At 59.1% G+C, this 24,945-nt stretch overlaps 1 protein-coding gene across 7 annotated transcripts in view; it reads left to right on the top strand.

Annotated features, from left to right (window-relative positions):
- The window catches only part of OSBPL1A (oxysterol binding protein like 1A), a 122,875-nt gene that overhangs the window by 42,047 nt on the left and 55,883 nt on the right, over nt 1-24,945 (top strand). For 2 of the 7 annotated variants that reach the window (XM_080686800.1, XM_080686799.1), the window contains exon 15: nt 6,635-6,741. In XM_080686800.1, coding sequence (XP_080542926.1) covers nt 6,635-6,741 — 107 coding nt within the window. Of the gene's footprint in view, nt 1-6,634; nt 6,742-10,990; nt 11,564-24,945 lie in introns of those variants that run through there. The other 5 variants (XM_080686801.1, XM_080686805.1, XM_080686802.1 and 2 more) reach the window with 4 other exon arrangements.

Raw genomic sequence — 24,945 nt, forward strand, 5'->3', positions numbered from 1 at the left:
AGGCCGGAGGATTCCAGGGCTGGGCCTTCGATTCTGCGAGTGCATGAGCTTGTCTGCTGATGGCGATCCGCCTTTACCCCCGTGTTTCCCCTCTCCGCTAGTTATGAGTTATTAGGGGTTGACTACAGATCCTTCAGAAACCAAAACACAGCCCGACAGGAAATGCCGGGTCAGAGCCAACACCGCAGAGCAGAGTTGAAGGTACCACGGGACGTCGCACCGGAAGGAACTGTTTCTTGGACGGTGCGCTCTCCAGCGTGTGACTGCTTTGTTCTCCGAGGTGATTGCCGTCCGTGTGCAGCACGAACTGGTGTCCCTCTGAGCGCCCAGGCTCCGAGTGTACGTGCCCGAGACTGTGAGGAGATGTCGCCGTTAGAGTAACGGGTGTAGATGCTCTGTCTCCAGGTGTGCCTCGGGCATCCCTCCAGTGCCACAGAGCTGGTTATGTCAGCAGGGACCGCGGTGGGGAGGCAGCGGTGGGGAGACAGCGGTCAGGACGCTGTGGTGACGAATTTGCTGGAATAGTGTGTGAGCGCTGTCCATCGCAGTGGACTTCCAGAAGTCATCGCAGCTTCATCGGCTAGAATTCACCGCTGCAGCGGTCTGTGGTGTATGCGTAGAGTTATGCTCAGACCATCGGCCAGCAGTGGGCTCTTAAAACACCATCTTTGCCAAGAACCATCCAAGACAAGAAGAGATACAGCAACGTTTAAAAGATGTAGCCCTGGCCGGTTTGGCTCCGTGGATAGAGTGTCGGCCTGAGGACTGAAGGGTCCCGGGTTCGATTCCCGGTCAAGGGCACATGCCTGGGTTGCAGGCTCGATCCCCAGTAGGGAGCGTGCAGGAAGCAGCTGATCCATGATTCTCTCTCTTCATGGATGTTTCTGTCTCTCTATCCCTTTCCCTTCCTCTCTGAAATCAATAAAAAAAAAAAAAATTAGAAAAAAGATGTAGGACCACAGCGAGATGAAATATAAAGATTAACGCCCTTAACTTGCGCCAAAGAAAAAAATGACATCAGAACTACAACCCCATCAAGTGTTTGGTGAACCTGAGTCCGCTCTCGGCTCGGACCCTCTCTGTGCGCGCCTCTCACCGCGATGGCGTGCTCGTGGGGCCCCCGCGGTGACACGCTCAGACCTCCGAGACACTGCGTTCCGTGGTGCCTCTGGGAACTCGAGACGTTTGCCTGTGGCCTCGCAGCCTGGCTCACGGCCCGCAGTCGCCTTACAAACATGACGTCTGCAGGAAGGTGCAGTGTGCAAACCTCCTCTGGGAACATGCGTGAACATGCGTGGACGGGTGAGGGTGGTGGTGTCCGAAGCCCCGCCCCCTGCTCCAGGCGCCTCAAGATGCAAAACCACAACGTGAGTGGGCAGAGTCCAGGTGTCGGGGTCGAAATGGCTAATGTTTTAGTGCAAACCCCCCCTCAGCCCGCCCGCTGCTCCCAGCCCGCCCCCCCACGCCCCCCCCACACCCCCCTCCCGCCAGGAGGAAGCGAGTCGGAGGCTTTCAGGAACGCTTCCAGCCCGGTTCTGTGAAACGCTGCGTGTCGCTTGCAGGTTAATTTTGGAAAGATGCTCTTTGGGTCCTGCTTTTTCTGTTGGAAAACCTGTGGGGCCAGGAAGCAGGAGAAGGAGAGGCGGCTCCCTCCTGGCGTTTGGGGACTGGGAGCCTCAGCCTGGCTCTCCAGCTGCGTCCGTCCCCGCTCTCGCCCAGGGCCCCGTGGACACTGGACCGAATGCCTGTCTCTGGTCCGAAGTGTCCTCAGTGGGAAGGCTCCTTCCTCGTCCTCGTGAGTGGCCCGCGACAGCCTCCCGGGATGGAGCCAGTCGGGCTCCGGTCGGCACGGCCGCCGGAGGGTCCCAGGAGGCAGCGTCACAGCCTCTGCCCGTCTCTGCCCGCAGCCTGGCTGCGGATCGGCCAGCACCACGGCCAGCACCCCCGGCAGCGCAGCCTGGGGCCTTCCTGTCCTCCAGACGCCCCCCTCCCGCCCTCAGGAACGCCACGTCTGTGTGGGGGCATTTACCCTTGACCACGCGCTTCATCACCGGAGGGTTGTGGGGATTGGATCTGGGTGGACGCGTGTTCGTGTGGTTGAGCCCGTGGCTGCATGTTGCTGAGCTATACTCCACGTGCCCCTCACGCGCACACGTCACTGCACGCTAACTGCATGCTAATTGCACGCTAACTGCATGGGAGTGCATCCCTGGTTAGAAAGCAGGATCACTTCGCTCTGACTGAGACCTCGCGGGAGAGGCACCTCCGTCACTTACAGCCTTTCATCAGGACCCGAGGCTTCAGGCAGCCTCGTCCCCGCATCCGCCCTCCCCGCGTCCACCCTCCCCGCGTCCGCCCTCCCCGCGTCCGCCCTCCCCGCGTCCGCCCCCTCCCCGCGTCCGCCCTCCCCGTGTCCGCCCCCTCCCTGCAGCGGCCTCCGGACAGGCCCAGATCCCCCGCTGCCTGCCCTGCGGGGATCCTTCTAGAACACAGTGGGCCATGTCCTCTGCACGGAACACCCACTCGCTCATGGGTCTCGCTTAGATGGAGGCCAAGCCGTGCTGAGGACCACCAGCCCTGCGGTCCCTTCCCTCGTCCCTGCCGGCTCTGCCCCCCCAGGGAGACCCTGGCCTCGCCCAGACCTGGAGTCTCTGATGTCTCTGCGCGGTCCCTCCCCGCATCCCGCCAGGCGCTAAGCAGGCCAGCATTCTCCGTAAGGACAGCCACGGCCCTCGGCTGGCCGCCCTGCCCGGCTTTACCTTCCTCTGCTTGCTCCCGGAACGTTCCAGGCTGTGGCTGGGGGGTGGTTCCGGGGAAGCTTCCGAACATGAAGAATTATTTCCAGGCTCAGGGCGCGGAAGCACCCGGAACAAAGGTCTGGAGGCCCGTTTCTAGGAAAAGAAACCTTCGCAGGAAGCGCGGCCGCGGGGACCGGCGAGGTTGCGGAGCGAGGGTACGCCGGGCCGAGTGGCTTTTCACGTCGGAGCCCCGGGAGCCACCGGTGCCAGGGCTGGTTCGTTCACGTAACAAGGACCAAGTGTTTCCTGCTCAGTTTACCCAGATGGAAGTGACAGTGTCATGGAAACGGCACATGGGGAGCTTTCTACACGTCTCTGAAGGGAAGTGTTCCACATCGGATCGTCTGGCATCTTTCCCGAGTTCAAAAATAATCTTCGTATAAAAAATAACACGTTTCCTCAAAAGTAGCGGTCCACTTCTCTATGGTAGGCCAGATACGGTAGCCAGCCACCCGTGCACTCCGCACTTACTCATTACGGTTTCATCTCTGACCATTAATTGACTAAAACATATTTGCAAGTGACCCCCAGGGGTAACTTGTCTAGAAGCGTGGCCGTTTAGTCTCTGTATGACCACACGCAGACAACCTTCTAGAACAGCGGTCGGCAAACTCATTCGTCAACAGAGCCAAATATCAACAGTACCATGATTGAAATTTCTTTGGAGAGCCAAATTTTTTAAACGTAAACTTCTTCTAACGACACTTCTCCCAAATAGAGGCTATGGTATTTTGTGGAAGAGGCACACTCAAGGGGCCAAAGAGCCGCATGTGGCTCGCGAGCCGCAGTTTGCCGACCATGGTTCTAGAAGAAACGTGCCGTGTGACCCCCTCCCCCCGGGCACCGCAGACCCACCGGTTCCTACACCAAACCACTGGGCAAGTGAATACTAAGCTCAGAATCCCAGGTTTAAACACCAGGTTGCCAGAGAAATGAGGTAACTTTTGAGTCTGTTTGGACAGAAGAACTGGACACTCGGAATGGATTCTTACAGAGACGTAATGTGTATTTCTTGGGGTGTCTTTGAAACAAGCCTGCAGAATCACTTCTGTTTAGAGACGTGTAAGTGTTCTTAAACGTGTATTTGACCGTTAATGTTGGCTTTATGCGAATCAACGCGTGTCTGAAGTGTGAAACAGCTAAAACACAGACCCACCTGGACATGATGTAGCCAGGGGTGGGCAAACTTTCTGACTCGAGGGCCACCATGGATTCTTAAACTGGCCCGGAGGGCCGGAACAAAAGCATGGATGGAGTGTTTGTGTGAACTAATATAAATTCAAAGTAAAGGAGCGGAGGGGAGAGCAAGAGAACCGGATAGGACAGCCGGATCCGGCCCGCGGGCCGTAGTTTGCCCACGGCTGATGGTAGCCTGTGACGGTACTTCATGCAGGAATGACATCCACGGGGGCCACGCCTCCACGCCCTGGCACGTGCGCCCTGAGTGGAGAATCACCCAATAACCCCCCCCCCCCCCGCAGTGTGGAGCAGAGGCTGTGTCTTCCTGTACCTCCCTCCCCAGCCGCAGCGCTGACCCATCTGTGGAGGGACTGTCCACGTCGGATGGAACCCAGCACGTGGGACCCTCACCTGCTGTTCAGAGCCACGTACGGGAGAAATCTCACGTGTACCCCACAGGTTCCCAATGAAAAAGAAAGCACGGGAAGTCGGGTTTCTCTTAGAACGTAGTCGTTTCCAACAGGGAGCTGCGAAGGATGGCTCACGCGTGGACGCTGTTCCCGAGATGAAAAGTGGATCCGACGTCGTTCGGCCTTCGTATCCGGGTGCTGGGGAACGCTTGTGCATCCCTCCCTCCCTCTGACCGCGTCCTGCTGGTGCCCACGTCCGCCTTCGGAGTTTTCTTTGCTCAAATACGTCATGTTTTTATAGAAAATTTAGAAGATAAAAAGTCTGGATGAACACTATTCACAACATCACCACGTGGAAGACAGGGTCAGCGAGAATGTTACGTGTTCCTGTAGGTTCCGTTTATTTTTATCTCTTGTTGGAAGCTTTCTGTTTCCTGATTGGGGAACCGCTGTTTTGTGTCCTAATCGATGGAAATCGCTGGTGGTTGGCGACTTCTGCTCACTGGCCTGGCTTGCTTTGTTTGCAGAACGGCGTTCCAGGTGAGGCTATTGAAATACGAAGGATGCCGCGACCGTCATCGTCTTTCTCCTTTGATTTTTTCGCTGAAAAGCTTCCTCAGTGTTACGATTTTTATTTGATGGAAGAGACACACTTAAAGGACCCTAATGCACACTTAACATAAATTCCCAACGGCCTTAACGAAGCTGTGTCCCTGCCGGTCCCGAGGGGAAATGGCGTGTGCTTTGACGTGACGGGTGTGCGTTCTGTCTGGGTGTTCCTGTTCTCTGTGACGGTAAAGGGGGTGAGGTTAATGGGTAAATGGTTCAGGGTGCAGGGCACCTGGGGAAATGGCTCCCGCGGCCTTTCTGGGTCTGGGGGGGAACTGGGTCCAGGACCTCCTTGGCTACCAAGACCTGCAGATGCTCAAGTCCGTTGCGTACAGCGGCATGGTATTGGCATGTAACCTGCCCTGACGCTGTGCCCCTTGAATCTGCTCCAGGTCCTTATGATACCGGAAGCGAGTACACGCTGCCGGAGTGGTTGCCACACAGTATCGTCCCGGGAACAGGGAGGAGGAGGAAGGAAGTCTGTACACGTGGGCTTAGCATGGTCCATGCCAGCGACAACCGGCCATTTCTGTTCTGAATCGTCTCCATCTGCGCGTGGTGGCTCTCAGGCGTGGCCCCCGGGGATGTGGGGCCACAGCACTGCCGGTTCTTCCTTCCCAGCACAGACTCGTGCTAAGAAATAAGAAACTCTGTAGGGTCAAACCCACTCAAAGGCCCTGACACTCTACAGGGGCACAGGTTTGAGAGTGAGAAGACCTGTATATGCCAAACGTTAGTCCACGTAAGAACTAGAGGAGCCCTGGCTGGTGTGGCTCAGTGGATAGAGCGTCGGCCTGCGGGCTGAAGGGTCCCAGATTCGATTCCGGTCAAGGGCACGTGCCTGGGTTGTGGGCTCGATCCCCAGTGAGGGGTGTGCAGGAGGCAGCCGATCAGTGATTCTCTCATCATTGATATTTCTCTCTCTCTCTCCCTCTCCCTGCCTCTTTGAAATCAATACAAATGTATTAAAAAAAAAAAAAAGCAGCACTAGCGGAAGTTGGGTTAATGCCGCCGTCAGGTACGTTAGCCAGCGGGTGATTTCCGTGAGTCTAGGCAGCCGTGGGCAAACTACGGCCCGCGGGCCGGATCCGGCCCGTTCGGCTGTTCTATCCGGCCCGCGGAGCCGAAAGAGTGGAGGGTTCTCTTGCTCTCCCCTCCGCTCCTTTACTTTGAATTTATATGAGTTCACACAAACACTCCATCCATGCTTTTGTTCCGGCCCTCCGGTCCAGTTTAAGAACCCATTGTGGCCCTCGAGTCAGAAAGTTTGCCCACCCCTGGCTAGCGGGTGCGTTGAGGGGTAGTCCTGGAGCGCCACGCGAGGAGGTGTGACGTGTACACCGTGCCCTCGGCCCCTCTGAGCGGCCGCTGCTCTTAAACACGGCTGTCAGCATCCGCCGGCACGAGGCCGGCCTGCCTCTTCCGCAGGACGTCAGCCGTCCCCGGCCAGGCGGCCCCCTCCGTGCGCGGCGGTGCCCTGCGTGCGCAGCTGCCTGCGGGTGGGTGCCCACGGACCGGACGGTCTGCTCCCTTCGGGTGGCGGGAAGAAAGCACGGAGTTGGTGGCGGGAAGGACGTGGGTGGCCAGAGGTGACGCTGACGGCTCACGGCCCTGCTCACTGGCTGTGTTTGTTTCTAGAGCTGCTGCCGTCATTTCTTCAGAAGGTCGACGTGGTCTCCGAGGCGTCGCGGGAGGCCTGTGCGGCGCTGAGCCATTGCCTCGCGCTCCTCACGAAGCAGGAAGGGGTAGGTCCTGCGGCTCGCGTTTCCCGACAGTTGTTGGGCGTCACCTCCTGGCCGTCTGTCCGTCCGGGGGAGTCGTGGCTTTCAGAACACCTCCTGGCCGTCCGTCCGTCCGGGGAGTCGTGGCTTTCAGAACGGGCGCAGGCGGGAGCCTCGGTGCCAACAGGACACGAGCGCGTCCTTCTTCGCCAGCTCACGCAGCTACTGTTTGCGTTTTGTAAGAGTTTGTTTGAGCCGAGTGGGTGGCGTGTGCCACGGATCAGGATCTCACATGCTCCCAGGACTCATTCATTCTTCACGAGGCAGGACGATTCCTGTTCGTGCCATCCAGGTCACGGAGAGAGCCGTGTTGGTTCACAAGCGTGCTTTCAAGTCCTCCTTCCAGTGGAATGTTCCGGTAAGAGGGTTAGGAAGACAGTCTAGAAACCAGCGCCTTTCTGTGAAAACTATCTCACACTTTAATTGACCCGAGTGAACTGAACTCGGGGTGAAATGCATACTGCATTCACTCTACTATTTCCTTGATGACAGTTATTCTAAATGTTTGACATTTATTTTTCTTAATCATTGATTTTAGAGAGAGGAGCAGGGGCGGGGGTGGGGGAGAGAGAGAGAGAACATGAGTTTGTTGTTGCTCTTACGTATGCATTTACGGGTTGGTTCTTGTATGTGCCTTGACCTGGATTGAACCATCCACCTTGGTGCATCGGGGCGATGCTCTGACCACCTGAGCTGCCCAGCCAGGGCCTCACATTGGTTTCTTAAGTTGAATTTTTTTTTTTTTTTTTTTTACTATTTTTGTAAAGGCATTTTATTTATTTATTTATTTATTTATTTATTTATTTTAATAAGTTAAGCTGAATTTTTAAACTAACCCAGAAGTGCCTGTAGGGGACAGTGCTCACAGCACTCTGTCTTTTGACTAAATGGCCCAGTCCTGCTGGTACTTTTTTTTTTCTTTTCTGCAGATCCAATATATATCTATTTAATTATTTTAAATGGTACTGGGGCGACATTAGTCAACACGAACATGCGGGTTTCACGTGTGGATGACCAATTTGCAACATCGGTACGTAGGACCGTGCGCCCACCGCCCAAGGTCAAATCTGTCCCCTCTTGTTAGGACCCCTTCCTCCCCCAGCCCCTCCCTCTGGCAGCGACCACACTGCTGTTTGTGTCCATAACTTTCAGTTTCATATTCCACACACGAGTGACATCATGTAGTTCTTTGCTAAGACTTTTTGAATTCTCTTTTGTTCATTTGCCAAATTTTTATTATTATCGAGTTCATAATAGCCATAACTCCTTCTTTAAAATTTTTAATTGTAGTTGACATATAATATTAGTTTCAGCTTCAGGTGCACAACATCCTGATTCAGCGTTTGTATACCTCACGGTGTCATTATCACACCATCTGTCCCCAAACAAGATTAATTACAATATTATTAGCTCTTTTCTCTGTGGCTCCTTATGGTGTTTTGTTTTTGTTTTTTTTTTTAATTCGCTCTGATTTTTAGATTGACTGTGTGCCTGCCTCTAGCCCTGGAATACTGATCCCTTCTGATTTACTCTTTAAATCTGTTTATTAAAACAAGAACCAGGTAACCAAACGTGGTCAAGTGACGTCCGCAGGCAGAGTCCTCTGGCTGAGGGTTTCCCAGGAGCCCCGGCCCATGTGTCCGTGGCACGTGGGTGTCGCCGGCTTGTTGGGGAATGCTGCGACGTGACCCAGATCCCGAGGCTTCACACGGCCTCCACGTACAGGAGGCGTGACCGGGAATATTTTACTTGTCAGTGACGCGGCCTGGGTTGGAAGAAAAGCCGGAATAGAGCGAGCTGTCAAGTTTGTGATGGATGTGCTGACGGGAAACCTGCTGGATGCTTTAGGGCGAGGACGTGGGAGACGTACTAGAACGTTCCTGGGGTTTTTCTCTAACCTGGTGTTCAGGGGGCTGGGAACTGGGCTCCTGGATCCGCTCTGTTCTGTGTTTCCCTCAGCGGAGGGGGGTCACGGCGGGTAAATGTCCGACAGACGCCACTGGGCGTCGCCTCCCACGTGGGCCGAGCTCCCTCCCTATGAGTCAGACCCGCTCTTCCAGGTGGGGACCGGCCTCCTCAAAGCTGGCGTGAGCTCGCGGCGAGATGTTGACACTCCCACGCTGTCTCCCCCCCGCCGGAGCGTGCGGCCGGCGGTGTGATGGGAATGCGGTGCTGCGTGGGGAAGATTCGGGCCACGTCAGGGCCTGCGCTCGCACTGATGCTGTCTGGGGAGAAACCCTGCTTCGCTTGCTGTGCCGGTCACAGTCCTTGAGTCATTCATGGTCTCTGATCTCTTCCATCCCAACGTGAACGCCTTCCCGGCCTCGCCTCCGCCTCTCGTCTCCGCGGCGTCTTCTCCCCTTCTGCTCTGAGCGAAACTTGGTTGGGCGTTAGGCAAACATTGCCGGGCTGCCCCGCCCGCCGCGCCCTCTCCCGTTTCCGTCTCTCCTAGTGGAGTCTCTGCTCTCGTCCATTCTGCTCGAAACCGGCCCCCTCGCTCGCTCCCTGAGCTTCTGGCTCCCTTTCCAATTCCATTTAAGGAAGATCCTTTCTGTTTTTACTTCCTGACCCCTCAGCTAGCCCACGGGACCCGTTCTGGCCAGCACGGCTTACTGCCGAGCCAGGGGACAGCTCTGAGCCACCTTGCCTGTCCCGGCGGGCGCTGCCGGCCACTCCTGCTGCTCAGAAGCCTCTCCGTGGCCTGCAGGTGCCGCCCAGAGCTGCTCCTCCTCAGCAGCTCCCGCAGCTTTCCCTGAAGCTCCTTCTCCCGCCCCAGCCCTGACTCCTCGCATCCCTGAGTTGTGGGGGGGTGGGGGGGGCCTTCCCCTCAGCCTTCTTCCCCGAAGGCTCACCGCTCCAGCCAGCATCCGTGGTGGCTCAGGTGTCCGTCCTGAACATGAGCCAGCGTCTGGGGACATGTGCATGTGGCTGGATCAGGTCTTCCCAGCCACCACACCTGCAGCGAGGAACTCGGGGGTTCCGCCGTTTAGTGTCTCAGCCACAGACGTGAGCTGTCTGGGGTTCATCCTTCCTCCTCATCCCCCCATCGTTCTTCCTGTGTCTCAGTTGTCTGCCTCCCTTTCCTCCCTCCCCACACAGAGCCCCCAGGGCCACTCCGTGGGGTGAGGTCACAGGCAAGCTGTGGCATGCCTGCCCCCTCTGTCACCCAGGGTCCCCCTTGCACCTGGGTGAGACTCGCTCCTGTTCCCCCAGCTCCCTGCTACTGTAGCTCTCATCAGTGTAACATTGTGACATTGTGTAGTCCTCGCTCCCTGCTACTGTAGCTCTCATCAGTGTAACATTGTAACATGGTATAGTCCTCACTCTCTTCCCTGAACCAAGCAGCACTGCCTCGGAGTGACTGCTGTTGTCCTGGGCACGGGGTGGACAGACAGCTAGGGATTTGGGTGATGGAACATGAACGTACAAAGGAAAGACTAAAAGGTTTTGCGTTAGACCAGCCAACGCTGCCTTCTTGACCTTGAACAAACGGAAGATGTTTGGGAATTCCATCTCCAGATCGGAGACTCTCTTCCAGAGTGCCAGCCGGTTATTTCAGGCGGGGCCTCGGCCACCCGGCATCGCAGGTGACTGTGTGTTGGCTGTGGCGAGTTGGCTGCCTGGCACCGCTGTATACACGGATCCCGCTTTCAGGGCCCAGGGAGACTCTGAGCGAGGGCCCTTGTTGGTACCAAGTAAGACTTTTTGAAATGTGCTGTTTACTCTTTAAAAAGAGCAGAAAGCAAACTGGAGCCTCCTGGCTTTCGCATTTCCTGAGGACCGTGCCTGGGCGGGAGCTCACCTGGGAGCTGCCAACAGCTGCTCCGTTTTGTTCCGTGTGGCTCGTTCCGGAAGGTCGAGGGCAGCTTTGCACGCATTGGAAAGGGCTGAAGTTACTGTGGGGACAGAAAGTCCGTGCCTCACTCTTCACCGGGATTGCCACTGGCCGGAACCTCCCTGAGGCGCAGTGTGGGGGGTCTCCTGCCTCTGGCCTCTGTGTACCCCAAGCCTGGCTGCAGTGAACCCGCCTGTTCCCCACGCAGAGTTCCCAGGGCAGGTGAAGGCCGCTGTTCCTCCTCCTGCCCCAGTGGTGGCCCAGAAAGTACCAGGCAGTGAGTGAAGGGCCGCGCGGCCTTCCTTTAGACCAAGTGTCCCTTATCCCGGAGGTGGGGGCGCCGGGAGGGGTGGTGGGGGGCGCGCGGAGAGGGTTCCCGCTTCCCCCGGCAGGCTGCGTTTAAAAGTTGCAGGGCCGGCGTCTCCAGCAGAGGGCTCAGCGCGCCGCCTGGACCTGCGGCCTCTGCGGGATGCGTGCGGAGCGCGGGTAGCATTTCCTGCCTGCCTCCCCCCCCAAGTTCCCTGCCCCCCCCCAGTTCCCTGCCTGCTCCCCCAATTCCCGGAGCCGCCCGCTAGCAGCTCTGCCCCCTGGCAGGTCCTACCCGCGCCACCCGGACGCAGGGGGAGGCGGGAGGAGGGGCCGGAGGACCAGCAGCTGCGCCCGCTGCAGGCCGTGCCCGCGCCCGAGCTCCGCGCCCGGAGGCGGCCCTACGGCCCAGGCCGGGACCTCGGGGCCGAGTCAGCGCCCAGCGGGGCAGGGCCGCCTCCGCTGACCTCGCCCGGACGGGGCGGGCCGGCTGCACGAAGGTGACTTAGGGGACCTTGCGGGGCCACCCTGGGTGCGCCTGGCCGACTGCAGGGAGGCGGAGAGCAGGCCGAGCGCATTCGGCGGAGCCGGCGCCGGCGGAGGAGCACGGGCGGAGCGGAGCCCGGATCCCCAGACCCGGCCCAGGTGGGGGGGCGCGGGGCGCGGGGCGCGGGCGGCCTCGGAGGGCGGGGGAGCCGGGCAGGGAGCGGGGCCGCGGGACCAGGGGCTGCGAGTAGATCCGGAACGGTTGGAGGCAAGTGCGGCGGCCGGGCGGCGGCGGGGAGGGCGCGGGAGCGGGGACCCTGCCCACGGTCTCCCTGCGGCTCCGGTCACCGGTCCCAGCGGCAGCCCGGGAGCCCGGGACTCGCCCCTTGACCTGAGCGCGGGCAGCAGGGCGGGCGGCGGGCGGGTGAAGGGCGCGGTGTAACCTCCCGAGGGGGTGCCCGTCCGGCCTCGCGGCCCTCGGCGTGGACTCGCTCGCGGCTGAGCAGCCGCTGAAGGTCCCGGGAAACGCGCGGGGGCGGCGAGGAGGCCCGGGCCGGCGGGGGAGGGGGGGGGAGGCTCCCGACTTTGTTTTGCCGGAGGATGTTTATGACTCACAGGCGGCCTTTGTAGCCTAACCCGAACCCGAACCCGAACCCGCTGGTGTTTCTCTGGGTTTGGGGGGGGGGAGGGGGTGGGGAGGGGGAGGGCGAGACGCCGGGGAGCGGGCGCCTGGTTACCTCTGAGCTGCTGACAGATGGAAAGTTTCTGGGTGTGAAGGGGTCGGAGGACAGGCAGGGGGGAGGGGTCGGAGGACAGACAGGGAGTCGGGGGTCGGAGGACAGACGGGGGGAGGGGTCAGAGGACAGGCGTGGGGGAGGGGGGTGAGAGGACAGACAGGGGGGAGGGGGTCGGAGGACAGACGGGGGGAGGGGTCAGAGGACAGACAGGGGGGAGGGGGTCGGAGGACAGACAGGGGGGAGGGGTCGGAGGACAGAAAGGGGGGAGGGGGTGAGAGGACAGACAGGGGGGAGGGGGTCGGAGGACAGACGGGGGGAGGGGTCAGAGGACAGACAGGGGGGAGGGGGTCGGAGGACAGACAGGGGGAGGGGTGAGAGGACAGACAGGGGGGAGGGGGTCGGAGGACAGACGGGGGGAGGGGTCGGAGGACAGACGGGGGAGGGGTCGGAGGACAGGGGGGGAGTGGTCGGAGGACAGACAGGGGGAGGGGGTCGGAGCACAGACAGGGGGTCGGGGGTCGGAGCACAGACAGGGGGGAGGGGTCGAGAGGACAGAAAGGGGGGAGGGGGTGAGAGGACAGACAGGGGGGAGGGGGTCGGAGGACAGACGGGGGGAGGGGTGAGAGGACAGACAGGGGGGAGGGGGGTGAGAGGACAGACGGGGAGGAGGGGTCAGAGGACAGACAGGGGGGAGGGGTCGGAGGACAGACGTGGGGGAGGGGGTCGGAGGACAGACGGGGGAGGGGGTGAGAGGACAGACAGGGGGAGGGGGTCGGAGGACAGACGGGGGAGGGGTCGGAGGACAGACAGGGGGGAGGTGGTCGGAGGACAGACGGGGGAGGGGGTGAGAGGACAGACAGGGGGAGGGGGTCGGAGGACAGACGGGGGAGGGGTCGGAGGACAGAGGGGGGGAGTGGTCGGAGGACAGACAGGGGGAGGGGGTCGGAGCACAGACAGGGGGGAGGGGGTCGGAGCACAGACAGGGGGGAGGGGGTCGGAGGACAGACAGGGGGGAGGGGTCGGAGGACAGACAGGGGGGAGGGGGTCAGAGGACAGACGGGAGGGAGGGGTCGGAGGACAGACAGGCGGGAGGGGGTCGGAGCACAGACAGGGGGAGGGGGTCGGAGCACAGACAGGGGGGAGGGGGTCGGAGCACAGACAGGGGGGAGGGGGTCGGAGGACAGACAGGGGGGAGGGGGTGAGAGGACAGACAGGGGGGAGGGGGTCGGAGGACAGACAGTGGGAGGGGTCGGAGGACAGACGGGGGAGGGGGTCAGAGGACAGACAGGGGGAGGGGTCGGAGGACAGACAGGGGGGAGGGGGTCGGAGGACAGACAGGAGGGAAGCTTATCTTCGGGGACCTCGCTGCTCCGCTGGGCTGTTTCCCAAAAGGGAAAAATGCTGGAAATGCGCGTTGGCGGAGTCACGTGAGGGGGCGCTGGGAACCTCGATGTAAATTCCCCGGTTTGAGGCCACCGGGTCGCTCTCCGCCCCGTGATGTGTGATTTCGGCCCGGGAGGCGGCCTTGGCGAGGGGCCCCGTGTGCGTGCGCGGAGGGTTGACCGGGAGCCCCGGGGCCTCCACCCGCGCTGCTCCCGCCGGACACGGACCCCAGAGGCTCGCTGACCGCAGGCCGGAGCCCTAGAGGCCGGTTCAGGGGCGTCTTAGGTGGGAGGGACCCCGTGACCGCTCTCCCTTGCAGAACGGGGCGCACAGGCTCCTTGGGGTTCCCTGTTGAAAGCGAAGGCCCGTGCCTGCAGGTGGAGGTGAGCCGCCAGGGACGTGACCGGGAGGCCTTGCGCGCGGTTCGTGCCGTGTCCCCGCACACGCTTTGGCCAGCGGACCAGCGCCTCCGGCTCTCGGATGGGCCCTGGGGTGTCGGCGCCGTGGGGGTTGTAAGGAAGCCTTGGTTCCCTTCAGAGGTGGGATGGTCTGCATCGTTCAACACACATTCCCACGTTGTTAACTTGTACATCTCATCCAGAAATATATAAATTGATTTTGGAAACAGCTAGGTCGCAAGTTAAATAAAGATGATGTAAAATGAAGCTGGTTTTTATTTTTTTTTAATCTTTAGTTTTTATTTTATTTTTATTTTTTAAAGTTTCTTTATTGATTACGGTGTTACATATGCACCCTTAAGTCCCCTCTTACCCCCCCTCCTCATGCCCTCACCCCCTGGTGTCTGTGACCACTGGTTAGGCCCATATGCATGCATATAGGTCCTTTGGTTGATCTCTCCCTCTTACCCCCACCCTCCCCTGCCTTCCCTCTGAGGTTTAATGGTCTGATCGATGCTTCTCTGTCTCTGGATCTATTTTTGTTCATCAGTTTATGATGTTCATTATATCCCATAAGTGAATGAGATCATGTGATATTTATCTTTCTCCGACTGGCTTATTTCGCTTAGGATAATGCTCTCCAGATCCATCCATGTTGTTGCAAATGGTAGGAGTTCCTTCCCTTTTATAGCAGCGTAGTATTCCATTGTGTAGATGGACCACAGTTTTCTAATCCACTCATCTGCTGATGGTCACTTAGATTTTTTCCAAATCTTAGCTATGGTGAATTGTGCTGCTATGAACATAGGGGTGCATATATCCTTTCTGATTGGTGTTTCTACTTCTTGGGATATATTCCTAGGAGTGGGATTACTGGGTCAAATGGCAGTTCCATTTTTAGTTTTTTGAGGAAACTCCATACTGTTCTCCACAGTGGCTGCACCAGTCTGCATTCCCACCAGCAGTGCACGAGGGTCCCTTTTTCTCCGCATCCTCGCCAGCACTTGTCGTTTGTTGATTTGTTGATGATTGCCATTCTGACAGGTGCGAGATGGTACCGCATTGTCATTTTGATTTGCATCTCTCGGATGATTAGTGACTTTGAGCATGTTTTCATGTGTCCCTTGGCCTTCCTTCTGTCTTCTTTCTATTTAGGTCCGTTGCCCAGTTTTTGATTGGGTTGTTTATCTTCCTTTTGTTAAGTTGTATGAGTTCCCTGTAAATGTTGGAGATTAAGCCCTTATCGGTGATGAAGCTGGTTTTTATCTTGACAACTTTTGTGGCATTTTGAACAAAAAATACGTAAGGTTTTCATTAGCAGTGTGTGCGTGTGTGCATGTGCGTGTGTGCATGTGCGTGTGCATGTGCGTGTGCATGTGCGTGTGCATGTGTGTGTGTGCATGTGCGTGTGCATGTGTGTGTGTGTGTGCGTGTGTGTGTGTGTGTGGCTTCTCGTGCCCCACGTGACCCAGGGTCTATCCTGATGAGTTTGTAGCAGTTGTACCGTGGCTGTAGTGGGGGGAGGGGGGGTTTCGTTGCCATCAGCTTCCTCTCAGGGAGCCGGGAGCTGAGGCGTTGAGAGGGAGCTGAGGCAGATACTCTTCCCTCCTTCCGCCTGCCCCGTGTTAGGCCTGTGCCTCCTGTGCGTTCCCGTAGCGGGCCACCGTAGGTGGCCTCTGTCCGCGACGCCGCGTTTCCTGTGGTGGATCCGGGGGGCGTTTGAGGGTTTTTCCTTAGTTCAGTGTGCACCCACGCCAGCCTTGGGGGGCCCTGCGGTGCCCGCCTGCCTCGCCAGCGAGAGGTCTCCGTGGGAGCCAGGTGGCCAGGCCCGAAGCACGGCGCACCCTCGGAGCGGGGAGGGCCCAGCGAGCGGTCCCTAGGGCGGAGCTCGGGGTGTCCGGCTGGAGGAGCAGCAGCAGGGTCTTCCTGAAAGACTGTACGTCAGCCTGAGGAGTGAGGAGTCGGATCTTAACTGGGGCAGGTAGACTGGGGAGATGCAGTCAGCAGGGACTTAATCGGATTTGCTCCCTGTGAGGGGGAGGGGCAGGTCCGGAATTCCAGGTGACGGCGGAGAAGGAAGGGGAGACGGAGAAGGAAGGGGAGACGGAGAAGGAGGGGGAGACGGAGAAGGAAGGGGAGACGGCGCCGGGGCAGCCCTTGCCAGGCAAGGATGTGAAGGAGCGGATGCTGGAGGGACTGGGGGGCAGGAGGGAGGGAGGAGGGGGGGCGTCACCGATGACCCAGGTGTGGGCCCGAGTCCCTGGGTGAAGGTGATGGAGGGTGGTAAAGGGGGTGGGAGAGTGGGTTCCCCTTTGGACATGATGACACCCAAGTCAGGGCGTCCTGTCCCAGTGCAGTGTGGGCACCACTGGTTTTGGGAGTCACCTGAACAAGTGTTGGGGGGGGGGGTCTGGGAGGGAGGCAGGAGGAGAGGCTGGAGACACGGCCAGGGGTTAGATGGGAGCTGACCGGGGGTTAGATGGGAGCTGACCGGGGTTACGGGGGGGGGGGGGCAGCCAGCGGTCAGTGCCGTTCGCACACAGGATGCGCAGAAGCCAGATTGCAGCAGGCGAGGAGAGCGTGGGCAGTGAGAGCAGAAAGAGGGAAGCTGGCTCCAGCCTCGGTGGAGGGCAGCGCTGGTCCTGCCTCAGTCCTCCCACCGCGTCCCGCTTCCCTGGTTGCTGACGGCAGCGGGCGGCTGGGGCTCGGGACAGAGCTGCCTGAAGCTGAGGGGTCCAGACGGGTGGTCAGCACAGAGCTGCCTGAAGCTGAGGGGTCCAGACGGGGTGGTCAGGACAGAGCTGCCTGAAGCTGAGGGGTCCAGACGGGGTGGTCAGGACAGAGCTGCCTGAAGCTGAGGGGTCCAGGCGGGTGGTCAGGACAGAGCTGCCTGAAGCTGAGGGTCCAGACGGGGTGGTCAGGACAGAGCTGCCTGAAGCTGAGGGTCCAGACGGGGTGGTCAGGACACAGCTGCCTGAAGCTGAGGGGTCCAGACGGGGTGGTCAGGACAGAGCTGCCTGAAGCTGAGGGTCCAGACGGGGTGGTCAGCACAGAGCTGCCTGAAGCTGAGGGGTCCAGACGGGGTGGTCAGCACAGAGCTGCCTGAAGCTGAGGGGTCCAGACGGGGTGGTCAGGACAGAGCTGCCTGAAGCTGAGGGGTCCAGACGGGGTGGTCAGGATAGAGCTGCCTGAAGCTGAGGGGTCCAGACGGGGTGGTCAGGATAGAGCTGCCTGAAGCTGAGGGTCCAGACGGGTGGTCAGGACAGAGCTGCCTGAAGCTGAGGGGTCCAGACGGGTGGTCAGGACAGAGCTGCCTGAAGCTGAGGGTCCAGACGGGTGGTCAGGACAGAGCTGCCTGAAGCTGAGGGGTCCAGACGGGGTGGTCAGGACAGGGCTGTCTGAAGCTGAGGGGTCCAGACGGGGTGGTCAGAGGGGTCCAGACGGGGTGGTCAGGACAGAGCTGCCTGAAGCTGAGGGGTCGAGCTCACCCTGGTTTTCAAGGACGGCGTGCTTCTAGCTCTAGCTGTCGGGAATGATACTTAGTACATACCCTTCATCGGATGAACAAAGTTCCCGTTTGTCCTTACGTTGTTGATAAAGTTTTTTTTTTTTTTTTATTGTGAAAGGGGTGTTGAGTTTTGTCACATGTTCTTCCTGCTTCCGTTAAGCTTTTTAAAAAATGGCTCCAGCCGAAACCGGTGTGGCTCAGTGGATAGAGCGTCGGCCTGCAGACTGAAGGGTCCCGGGTTCGATTCCGGTCAAGGGCATGTACCTTGGTTGCGGGCACATCCCCAGTGGCAGGTGTGCAGGAGGCAGCTGGTCGATGTTTCTCTCTCATCGATGTTTCTAGCTCTCTATCCCTCTCCCTTTCTCTCTGTAAAATATCAATAAAATTTATAAAAAATAAAAATAAAAATAAAAAATGGCTCCGGTGCCCAGTGACACGTTGGCGTGCGCAGCCCCCTCGGGTGGACACGTTTCGGGCCGTCCTCCTCGGTTTGGTTTCTCGGGGTTTTAGCGTCTGTTCGTGGGGACGGGCTTCCTCCCGTTCCGTGTGACGGCGTCGTGGCCCCGGGACAGGCCGGGAGCGTCCCCCCTCGTTCTTTTGTGTCCATTTTCACAAGGTCTGTATTTCCCGGAACTTACTTCTTCGTTCAAGTTTCGAAATGTAAAGATGGTCGTAACAGCCAAAACCAGTTTGGCTCAGTGGATAGAGCGTCGGCCTGCGGACTGAAGGGTCCCGGGTTCGATTCCGGTCAAGGGCATGTACCTTGGTTGCGGGCACATCTCCAGTAGGAGGTGTGCAGGAGGCAGCTGATCGATGTTTCTCTCTCATCGATGTTTCTGACTCTCTATCACTCTCCTTTCCTCTCTGTAAAAAATCAATAAAATATATTAAAAAAAAAAAGATGGTCATAACATTTTAAAAGCCATCGTCGCAACTTTCGCTGCATCTGTAGTTACGTGTGCTGTACCTAATCTTTACCCTTTTCCCCGGGTGCGTATTTGGGTTTTCCCAAAGAAACCGCTCTCCCTCCTAAAAGCGAGGCTCCTTAGGCTTCGCGTGGTTGTTGTTTGAAGAACCGTCTGTAGCTTTGTGCTGTCTTTTAAGTTCGTCGTTCTCGTTACCTCTCTCACGTTTTAGTTCCTGCTTCCCCAGGACCTGCGCGTGCCTTATCCTTCGTCTCTTGAAAGAGGATCACGTGCTTAGACGTGTTCTTTTCCGGATTTCAGATTCTTAGTTCCCGTTTTGTCACGTAGCGAGCAGCCCCCGCCAGCGCTGCCCATGGCTTCCCGCCAGGCGTTCAGAGCGGGCGTCCTAGATGCTCTCCGGACCCGGACGAGGCCTCTGCGTGACGGACAGGCCCGCCCGCCTGGGGTTAACACTCCTGAGGCTGCGGAAGGTGTGGCTGCTCACATAGGTCACTTACCCAGCTCGTCCTTGTTCCCAATGCTGGGCTTTAAAAAAAAAAAAGTATATTTTTATTGATTTTAGAGAGGAAGGGAGAGGGAGAGAGAAAAGCATCAATGGTGAGAGAGAATCATGGATGGGCTGCCTCCTGCACGCCCCGCACCTGGGTGGAGCCCACAACCCGGGCCTGTGCCCTGACCCGCCGGCCGGCCATTGCTTGGTATTCTTATCGTCTTTTCCTCTTCCCACCTGCTGCGCACCTCCTCCTGCGTTCCCCCTCACCCTCACGGCTTCTTTCCTCTCCCTTGATCCTTGGCTGGTGGCAGAAGACGGGTCCTCTCTTCCCTCCTCCCCCGTTCTCCTTGCCTCCCAGGTTTCCGCCCCCTCCCGATCCTTGGAGGGTTTCCCAGTGGTCGGCAAACTCATTAGCCAACAGAGCCAAATACCAACAGGACAACGATGGAAATTTCTTTGGAGAGCCAAAATTTTTAAACTTCAACTTCTTCTGACTCCACTTCTTCAACATAGACTCGCCCAGGCCGTGGTATTTTGTGGAAGAGCCACACTCCAGGGGCCAAAGAGCCGCCTGTGGCTCGCGAGCCGCAGTTTGCCGACGATTGCGTGGTCTGATCCATGCATTCCACTGGCTCTTTCCTTCTCAGAACCTTGGCTCCAGCACTACGAGGAGACGGGTGAGCTGCTTCCGATTCTCCTTAGATGCTCAGAGGGGCACCTGTTCACCCCGGGCGGGATCTTTGCTGCTCCTCGTACAGCCCGGCGCCGTCCGGGAGAACGCGGGGAGCCCTGAGGGTTGGGCTCCAGGCCAGGGACCCCTTTCCTGCTCGGTGACACCAGGCCACGTGGCCCCAGGCCTCACGCTCCCGTGGGACACAGGCCTGGTGACACAGCCCTCCCTCCCTCTCCGGCAGGAGCTGCCCCGGGGCTCAAGGAGATCGGGACTCACTGTCCGTTTCTATAAGCGCGTTTCCCGGGCTTTATTTTCAGAAAAAATATTGTGAGAGGGTTTTGTGCTCAATTCAGGCAGAGCGAAGCGGAGGAAACGTGGTCTGTGGCGTGGGGGGTGGGGTCAGAAGCCCCCGACGGGAGAGCCTTGGGTGGGGTGGGCGTGGCAGGCTCCGCTCTGCTCAGGGGCCGAGCCAGGCCCGGGGGGCACCCTTCTCCCCAGGAGGGAGCAGCTCCCAGCCTCCCGGAGAGGCGGCGGCATCCGGCAGACGCCCCGGGGCCCGGCCCTTTGCCCGTGACCGGCTGCTGCCAGGGCTCCGCCTCCTGTGCTTGCTTGAGGCACCAGCCTTCCCTGTTAGTGATGTTTCTGGGGGAGACTGTGCTGTTCTGGGTTTTCACATTGCATAGAAATTAGGCTCGTGCATGTATGTAGTCACAGTTCTTCTGTGACGGAAGGATTTAATCCCGAGTGTTGTCCCTGCTCCCCTGCACGCTGCCCTGCACGTGGATTCGTGCTCACAGGCCCCGAGTCGCAGGCGCGGCCACCGATGGGGAGCGCCTGGCCTGGTCATCTGCATTTGGCGGCTCAGGTGGGCGCTAGTTCGTCCACGGCAAAGGACGGGCACCGCCTCACCCACGCGCCTGCACGGACACGTGTGAACGCGCCTTCGTCACCGAGGGGGAGGCGGCTGGGGGGGCGGCGCCGCCGAGGGCATGCCGCTGGGAGGGGACGTGGCGCTATCCCGGCGTCGGCCGCGTTCAAAGCTGGAGAGCACCCCGTGTCACCCGTGGCCTGGACGGGGACGGACCCGGGACAGAGCCGGGCCACTCGGTCAGAGCGCTGAGCCCAGAGAAGCGTGATGCCTCCTGGAGACGAGCGATGGCCAGGAGTCCCGCCTCAGGCTGCCCGCCCCGGGCCCGGCTCCCAGCGCCGTGCGTGCGTCCGCTGGGGCCGCTGCTTGGCAGAGGTCACGTTTCTGGGAGGCACGGGGTCGGACCGTTTCCCTGCCCCTTTCCAGTGTCGTCCTCAGATGGAACTAGACTCCCAGAATGCCACAGTGTGAGCCACGCTGTCTCGGTTTCCGGAAAGTGGCCCTCACTCAGGTGTGAATTCAAACCACACCCTCGAGTTTCAGGGCGGGCCGCTGACAACGTTGCGTTTGATGACATTACTGATGGTTTTGCTCCCAAATACTTGCATTTCCCCACGTACCACCGTGAGGAGTGAGAGCGAAGGGCAGAGGGGATTTGTTTTCCTAAAGACCCGATATTTTTTCCTCGTGGACCACTGAAAGGGCGTAGTTCTATTTCTCACTCTGTTGGCCTTCAGCGAGTTCACGCCAGGGTGTGTGGCTCGTCCGTCGCAGCATCTGCCCCGGATGGTCCTGCCCCGGAACCTGCACACGGTTCTGTGCTCATGGACACCTTTCCGGTGGGCAGGCCGCTGGCGGGCCGCGTTCCTGGTGACTGGGTGGAGCGAACTGTGACCCCGCGTGGCTTCAGGGAGGGTAATTCTATGTGGGGACTTCCTGCGAGTGGCGTCACACAGTATGTCTTCTGTGTGGCTCTCCGATCTCCCTAAGCATGATGCCTTCAGGCTTCATCCGTGTCGTGGCATGTGTCGGAATCGCTCTCCCTAAGCATGATGCCTTCGGGCTTCATCCGTGTCGTGGCATGTGTCGGAATCGCTCTCCCTAAGCATGATGCCTTCAGGCTTTATCCGTGTCGTGGCATGTGTCGGAATCGCTCTCCCTAAGCATGATGCCTTCAGGCTTCATCCGTGTCGTGGCATGTGTCGGAATCGCTGTTCTCCTAAGGCTCAATACCACCGTTCATGGCACGGCTGCACCCCGTGCTGCGTACGCATCATCCGTCGGCTGTTGTGAATCGTGCTGCTAGGAACACGCGTGTGCGCCTCTCCCGAGCTGTGCTCTCCGTGGAACTGCTGAGTCACGCGGGGATCTTGTAGTTGGTTTTTGAGGACTCGGCATGCTGTTCCCCAGTGGCTGCGTCCGCTCACATGCCCACCAGCAGGCACCGCGTTCCCGTTCCTCGCACCCTCGCCAGCACGCGTCATTTCTGTGTGTGTGTGTGTGTGTGTGTGTGTGTGTGGTTTTTGCAGTGGTCGTCCTGACGGGTGTGCGGTGTGGAGAAACGTGTTCAGAAGCGGAGGGTCACTTTTTCTGTCCAAATGCTAGCCCCGGGCTGCGAGACCGCCTTTTGCAGGGACCCTTGCCGTCTGCCGAGCGGGGACTTCCTGCCGCTTCTCCAGCCGCTCAGGAAGCTTCTCCGACCCCCGCCCTCCGCGGGCGAGAACCGCAGCACGAAGCAGGCGTGTGCCGTGAGGTCGCGTGGACCCACTCCGTGTGGGTCTGTGTCTGTGTTCCACTTTCACACGCACCATCATTCTGTACTTGCGGTACCAAAGGTGGGTTTGCGTTGTCCTTTGAGAGGTAATTCGTTATGTTGTTGAACATCTTCTCTTGTCTGCACGGGAAAAAGGAGATACGGCTGAATGGCCGCAGACGCAGAATACGCGTCGAGGACAGAGCAGAGGTGAGAGGTCACACCCGCGTGGACCTGTACGTGGGCTAATAAGCGAACTAGGCCACCCACAGCCGGAGAGCGGTTACCTGAGCGTCAAAGCCGACAGGGAATTGGACGTGTTCTGTAAGGAAGGGGTTCATTGAGGCTTAGCCGTACCTAAGAGTACAGGGTTTCTGGAAACAACGAAGTCGGAGGAAAATTGTGAAAACAAGATGGAAACGGGGGAAAACACAATCTCAAAATTCTAAAAGGAACATCGGAGGCCTCCTGGGTTTCTTCCATTTGCAAAAACCCCCTCCAGCTTCCGACGGCTGGACGGCCCCTGTATGCCCGTGAACATACAGACACGGGAGCGTGTGGGTCGGGAGCTGGGAGACCGAGGCAGCCGGGGGAGTACCGGCGCTGTCACGTGAGCCTGGGCAGGTCATGCGGGAGGGATGCTTGTTTCCGCCCCATAACCCGCGCCCACAGGACGTGGGAGGGGGTGGGCTGCCTTCCCCGCGCCTGTCGGAGCACCTGCCAGCGGGAAGCACACCTCGGTGCCACCCCGCCCCTCCTGCTGCGGTTCCGTCAGGAATTCCCTCCGGAGAACGACCAGCACGGACCAGCACGGAGCTACACGGGGCAGAGGGTCCCCTTTTCTGATGCCGCCGCTGCGTCTGCTCTGCGGCTTCACAGGGAAGAGTTTCCTCGTGGCATCCCTCAGCGCTGGGAGCCACAGCCACTCCCTCTGCCCAGCCAACCCCTCCGGTGCCTCCAGCCGTCACCGCGGGGAGCCTTCAGCTCTCCCTCTCCTCCCAGCTGCCCCTCTCCTCCCAGCACCCCCTCTCCTCCCAGCTCCCCCTCTCCTCCCAGCTCCCCCTCTCCTCCCAGCACCCCCTCTCCTCCCAGTTCCCCCTCTCCTCCCAGCTCCCCCTCTCCTCCCAGCTCCCCCTCTCCTCCCAGCTCCCCCTCTCCACCCAGCTCCCCCTCTCCTCCCAGCTCCCCCTCTCCTCCCAGCTCCCCCTCTCCTCCCAGCTCCCCCTCTCCTCACTCCCTGACCATCAACTCCCCCTCTCCTCCCAGCTCCCCCTCTCCTCCCAGCTCCCCCTCTCCTCACTCCCTGACCATCAGTTCTCCCTCTCTTCCCAGCTCCCCCTCTCCTCACTCCCTGACCATCAGCTCCCCCTCTCCTCACTCCCTGACCATCAGCTCCCCCTCTCCTCACTCCCTGACCATCAGCTCCCGCTCTCCTCACTCCCTGACCGTCAGCTCCCCCTCTCCTCCCTCCCTGACCGTCAGCTCTCCCTCTCCTCCCTCCCTGACCATCAGCTCTCCCTCTCCTCCCTCCCTGACCATCAGCTCCCCTCTCCTCACTCCCTGACCGTCAGCTCTCCCTCTCCTCACTCCCTGACCATCAGCTCCCCCTCTCCTCACCCCCTGACCATCAGCTCCCCCTCTCCTCCCTCCCTGACCATCAGGCTTCTTGTCAGAGTGTGTCACCCACAAGCGAGGCGAGTGTCCCGTGGAGCTCGTGTGGGAGCAGGCACCTCTCCGTGGGCGTGGCCGGCAGGAAGGAGCCTGGGTGCTGTGATGACCCTGCCTGCGCCGTGGGAAGCTCTGGCCCACCTCGGGGGCCTCTGCTCCCCCCTCACCTGCCGGCTGTTCTGGGAGCCTGGCCTGTGCTCCCGGGTGCGCCAGCCCACCCCCCTCAGGACGGCTGCTCTCTGGGGGTCACTCTCCCCCAGGTGCTGGCCTGGCGCTGCCCTCGCCTTCCTCCGCCTCCCATCCAGCGGCACCTGCTCAGCGAGTCCTCTGGCCGTCCTGTGTCCCCAACTCCTTCCCCGTGTGTGTGTACATGCACGTGTAAGCGTGCATACCATGCACATGCATATATGTACATGCATGTATTCATGTGCACACATGTATGCACATAGACATGCACGTGATGTGTGCCTGTGCTTGTGCATGAACACACACATGCATATGTGCACGGCTGTGCACACATGTACATGTGCTTGTGTATGCGTGCGAATGCCCGTGGGTATGTGTGTATTTACATGTATGTCCATGTGCGCGCACACATATGTGTATATGTGTGTGATGTTTTCCACCACCTAACCTTAAATATGTCCCTCCTCTACGTGTTTTGTTTCCCGCCCTAGGCTGCGGGCTCTCAGAGGACAGGGATCGTGTGTGTTCTGTTCACTGCTGACCCGCAGTCTGGTTGCCTGGCGCGTGTAGGAGCTGCAGTGTTTGTTGCGTGAAGAGCGTGGGGGAGGGACTGACTCCTGCTTGGAAGGTGTAACCTGCTGGGCCCGGAAGGCGTATGGGCACCAGCTCACAGGCATTGGGCATTTTCTTTCCTTTAAAAAATCAGAAAATACATTTCAGGTGCCTCCAACGGAGGAAAAGTAAGACCCATGTCCACTGCTTTGGGACATCGGAAATCTTCAAGTCACTTGTTTAATTTTATTTTACATACAATTTTATTTGCTCATAAGATCTGCATTTCTTAAAAAACATGTTTTCATTGATTTCAGAGAGGAAGGGAGAGGGAGAGAGAGAAACACCAATGATGAGAGAGAATCATTGAAGGGCTGCCTCCTGCACGCCCCCCAC

Source organism: Plecotus auritus, assembly GCF_963455305.1.
Source record: "Plecotus auritus genome assembly, chromosome: 8".
Taxonomy (NCBI): Eukaryota; Metazoa; Chordata; class Mammalia; order Chiroptera; family Vespertilionidae; genus Plecotus; species Plecotus auritus.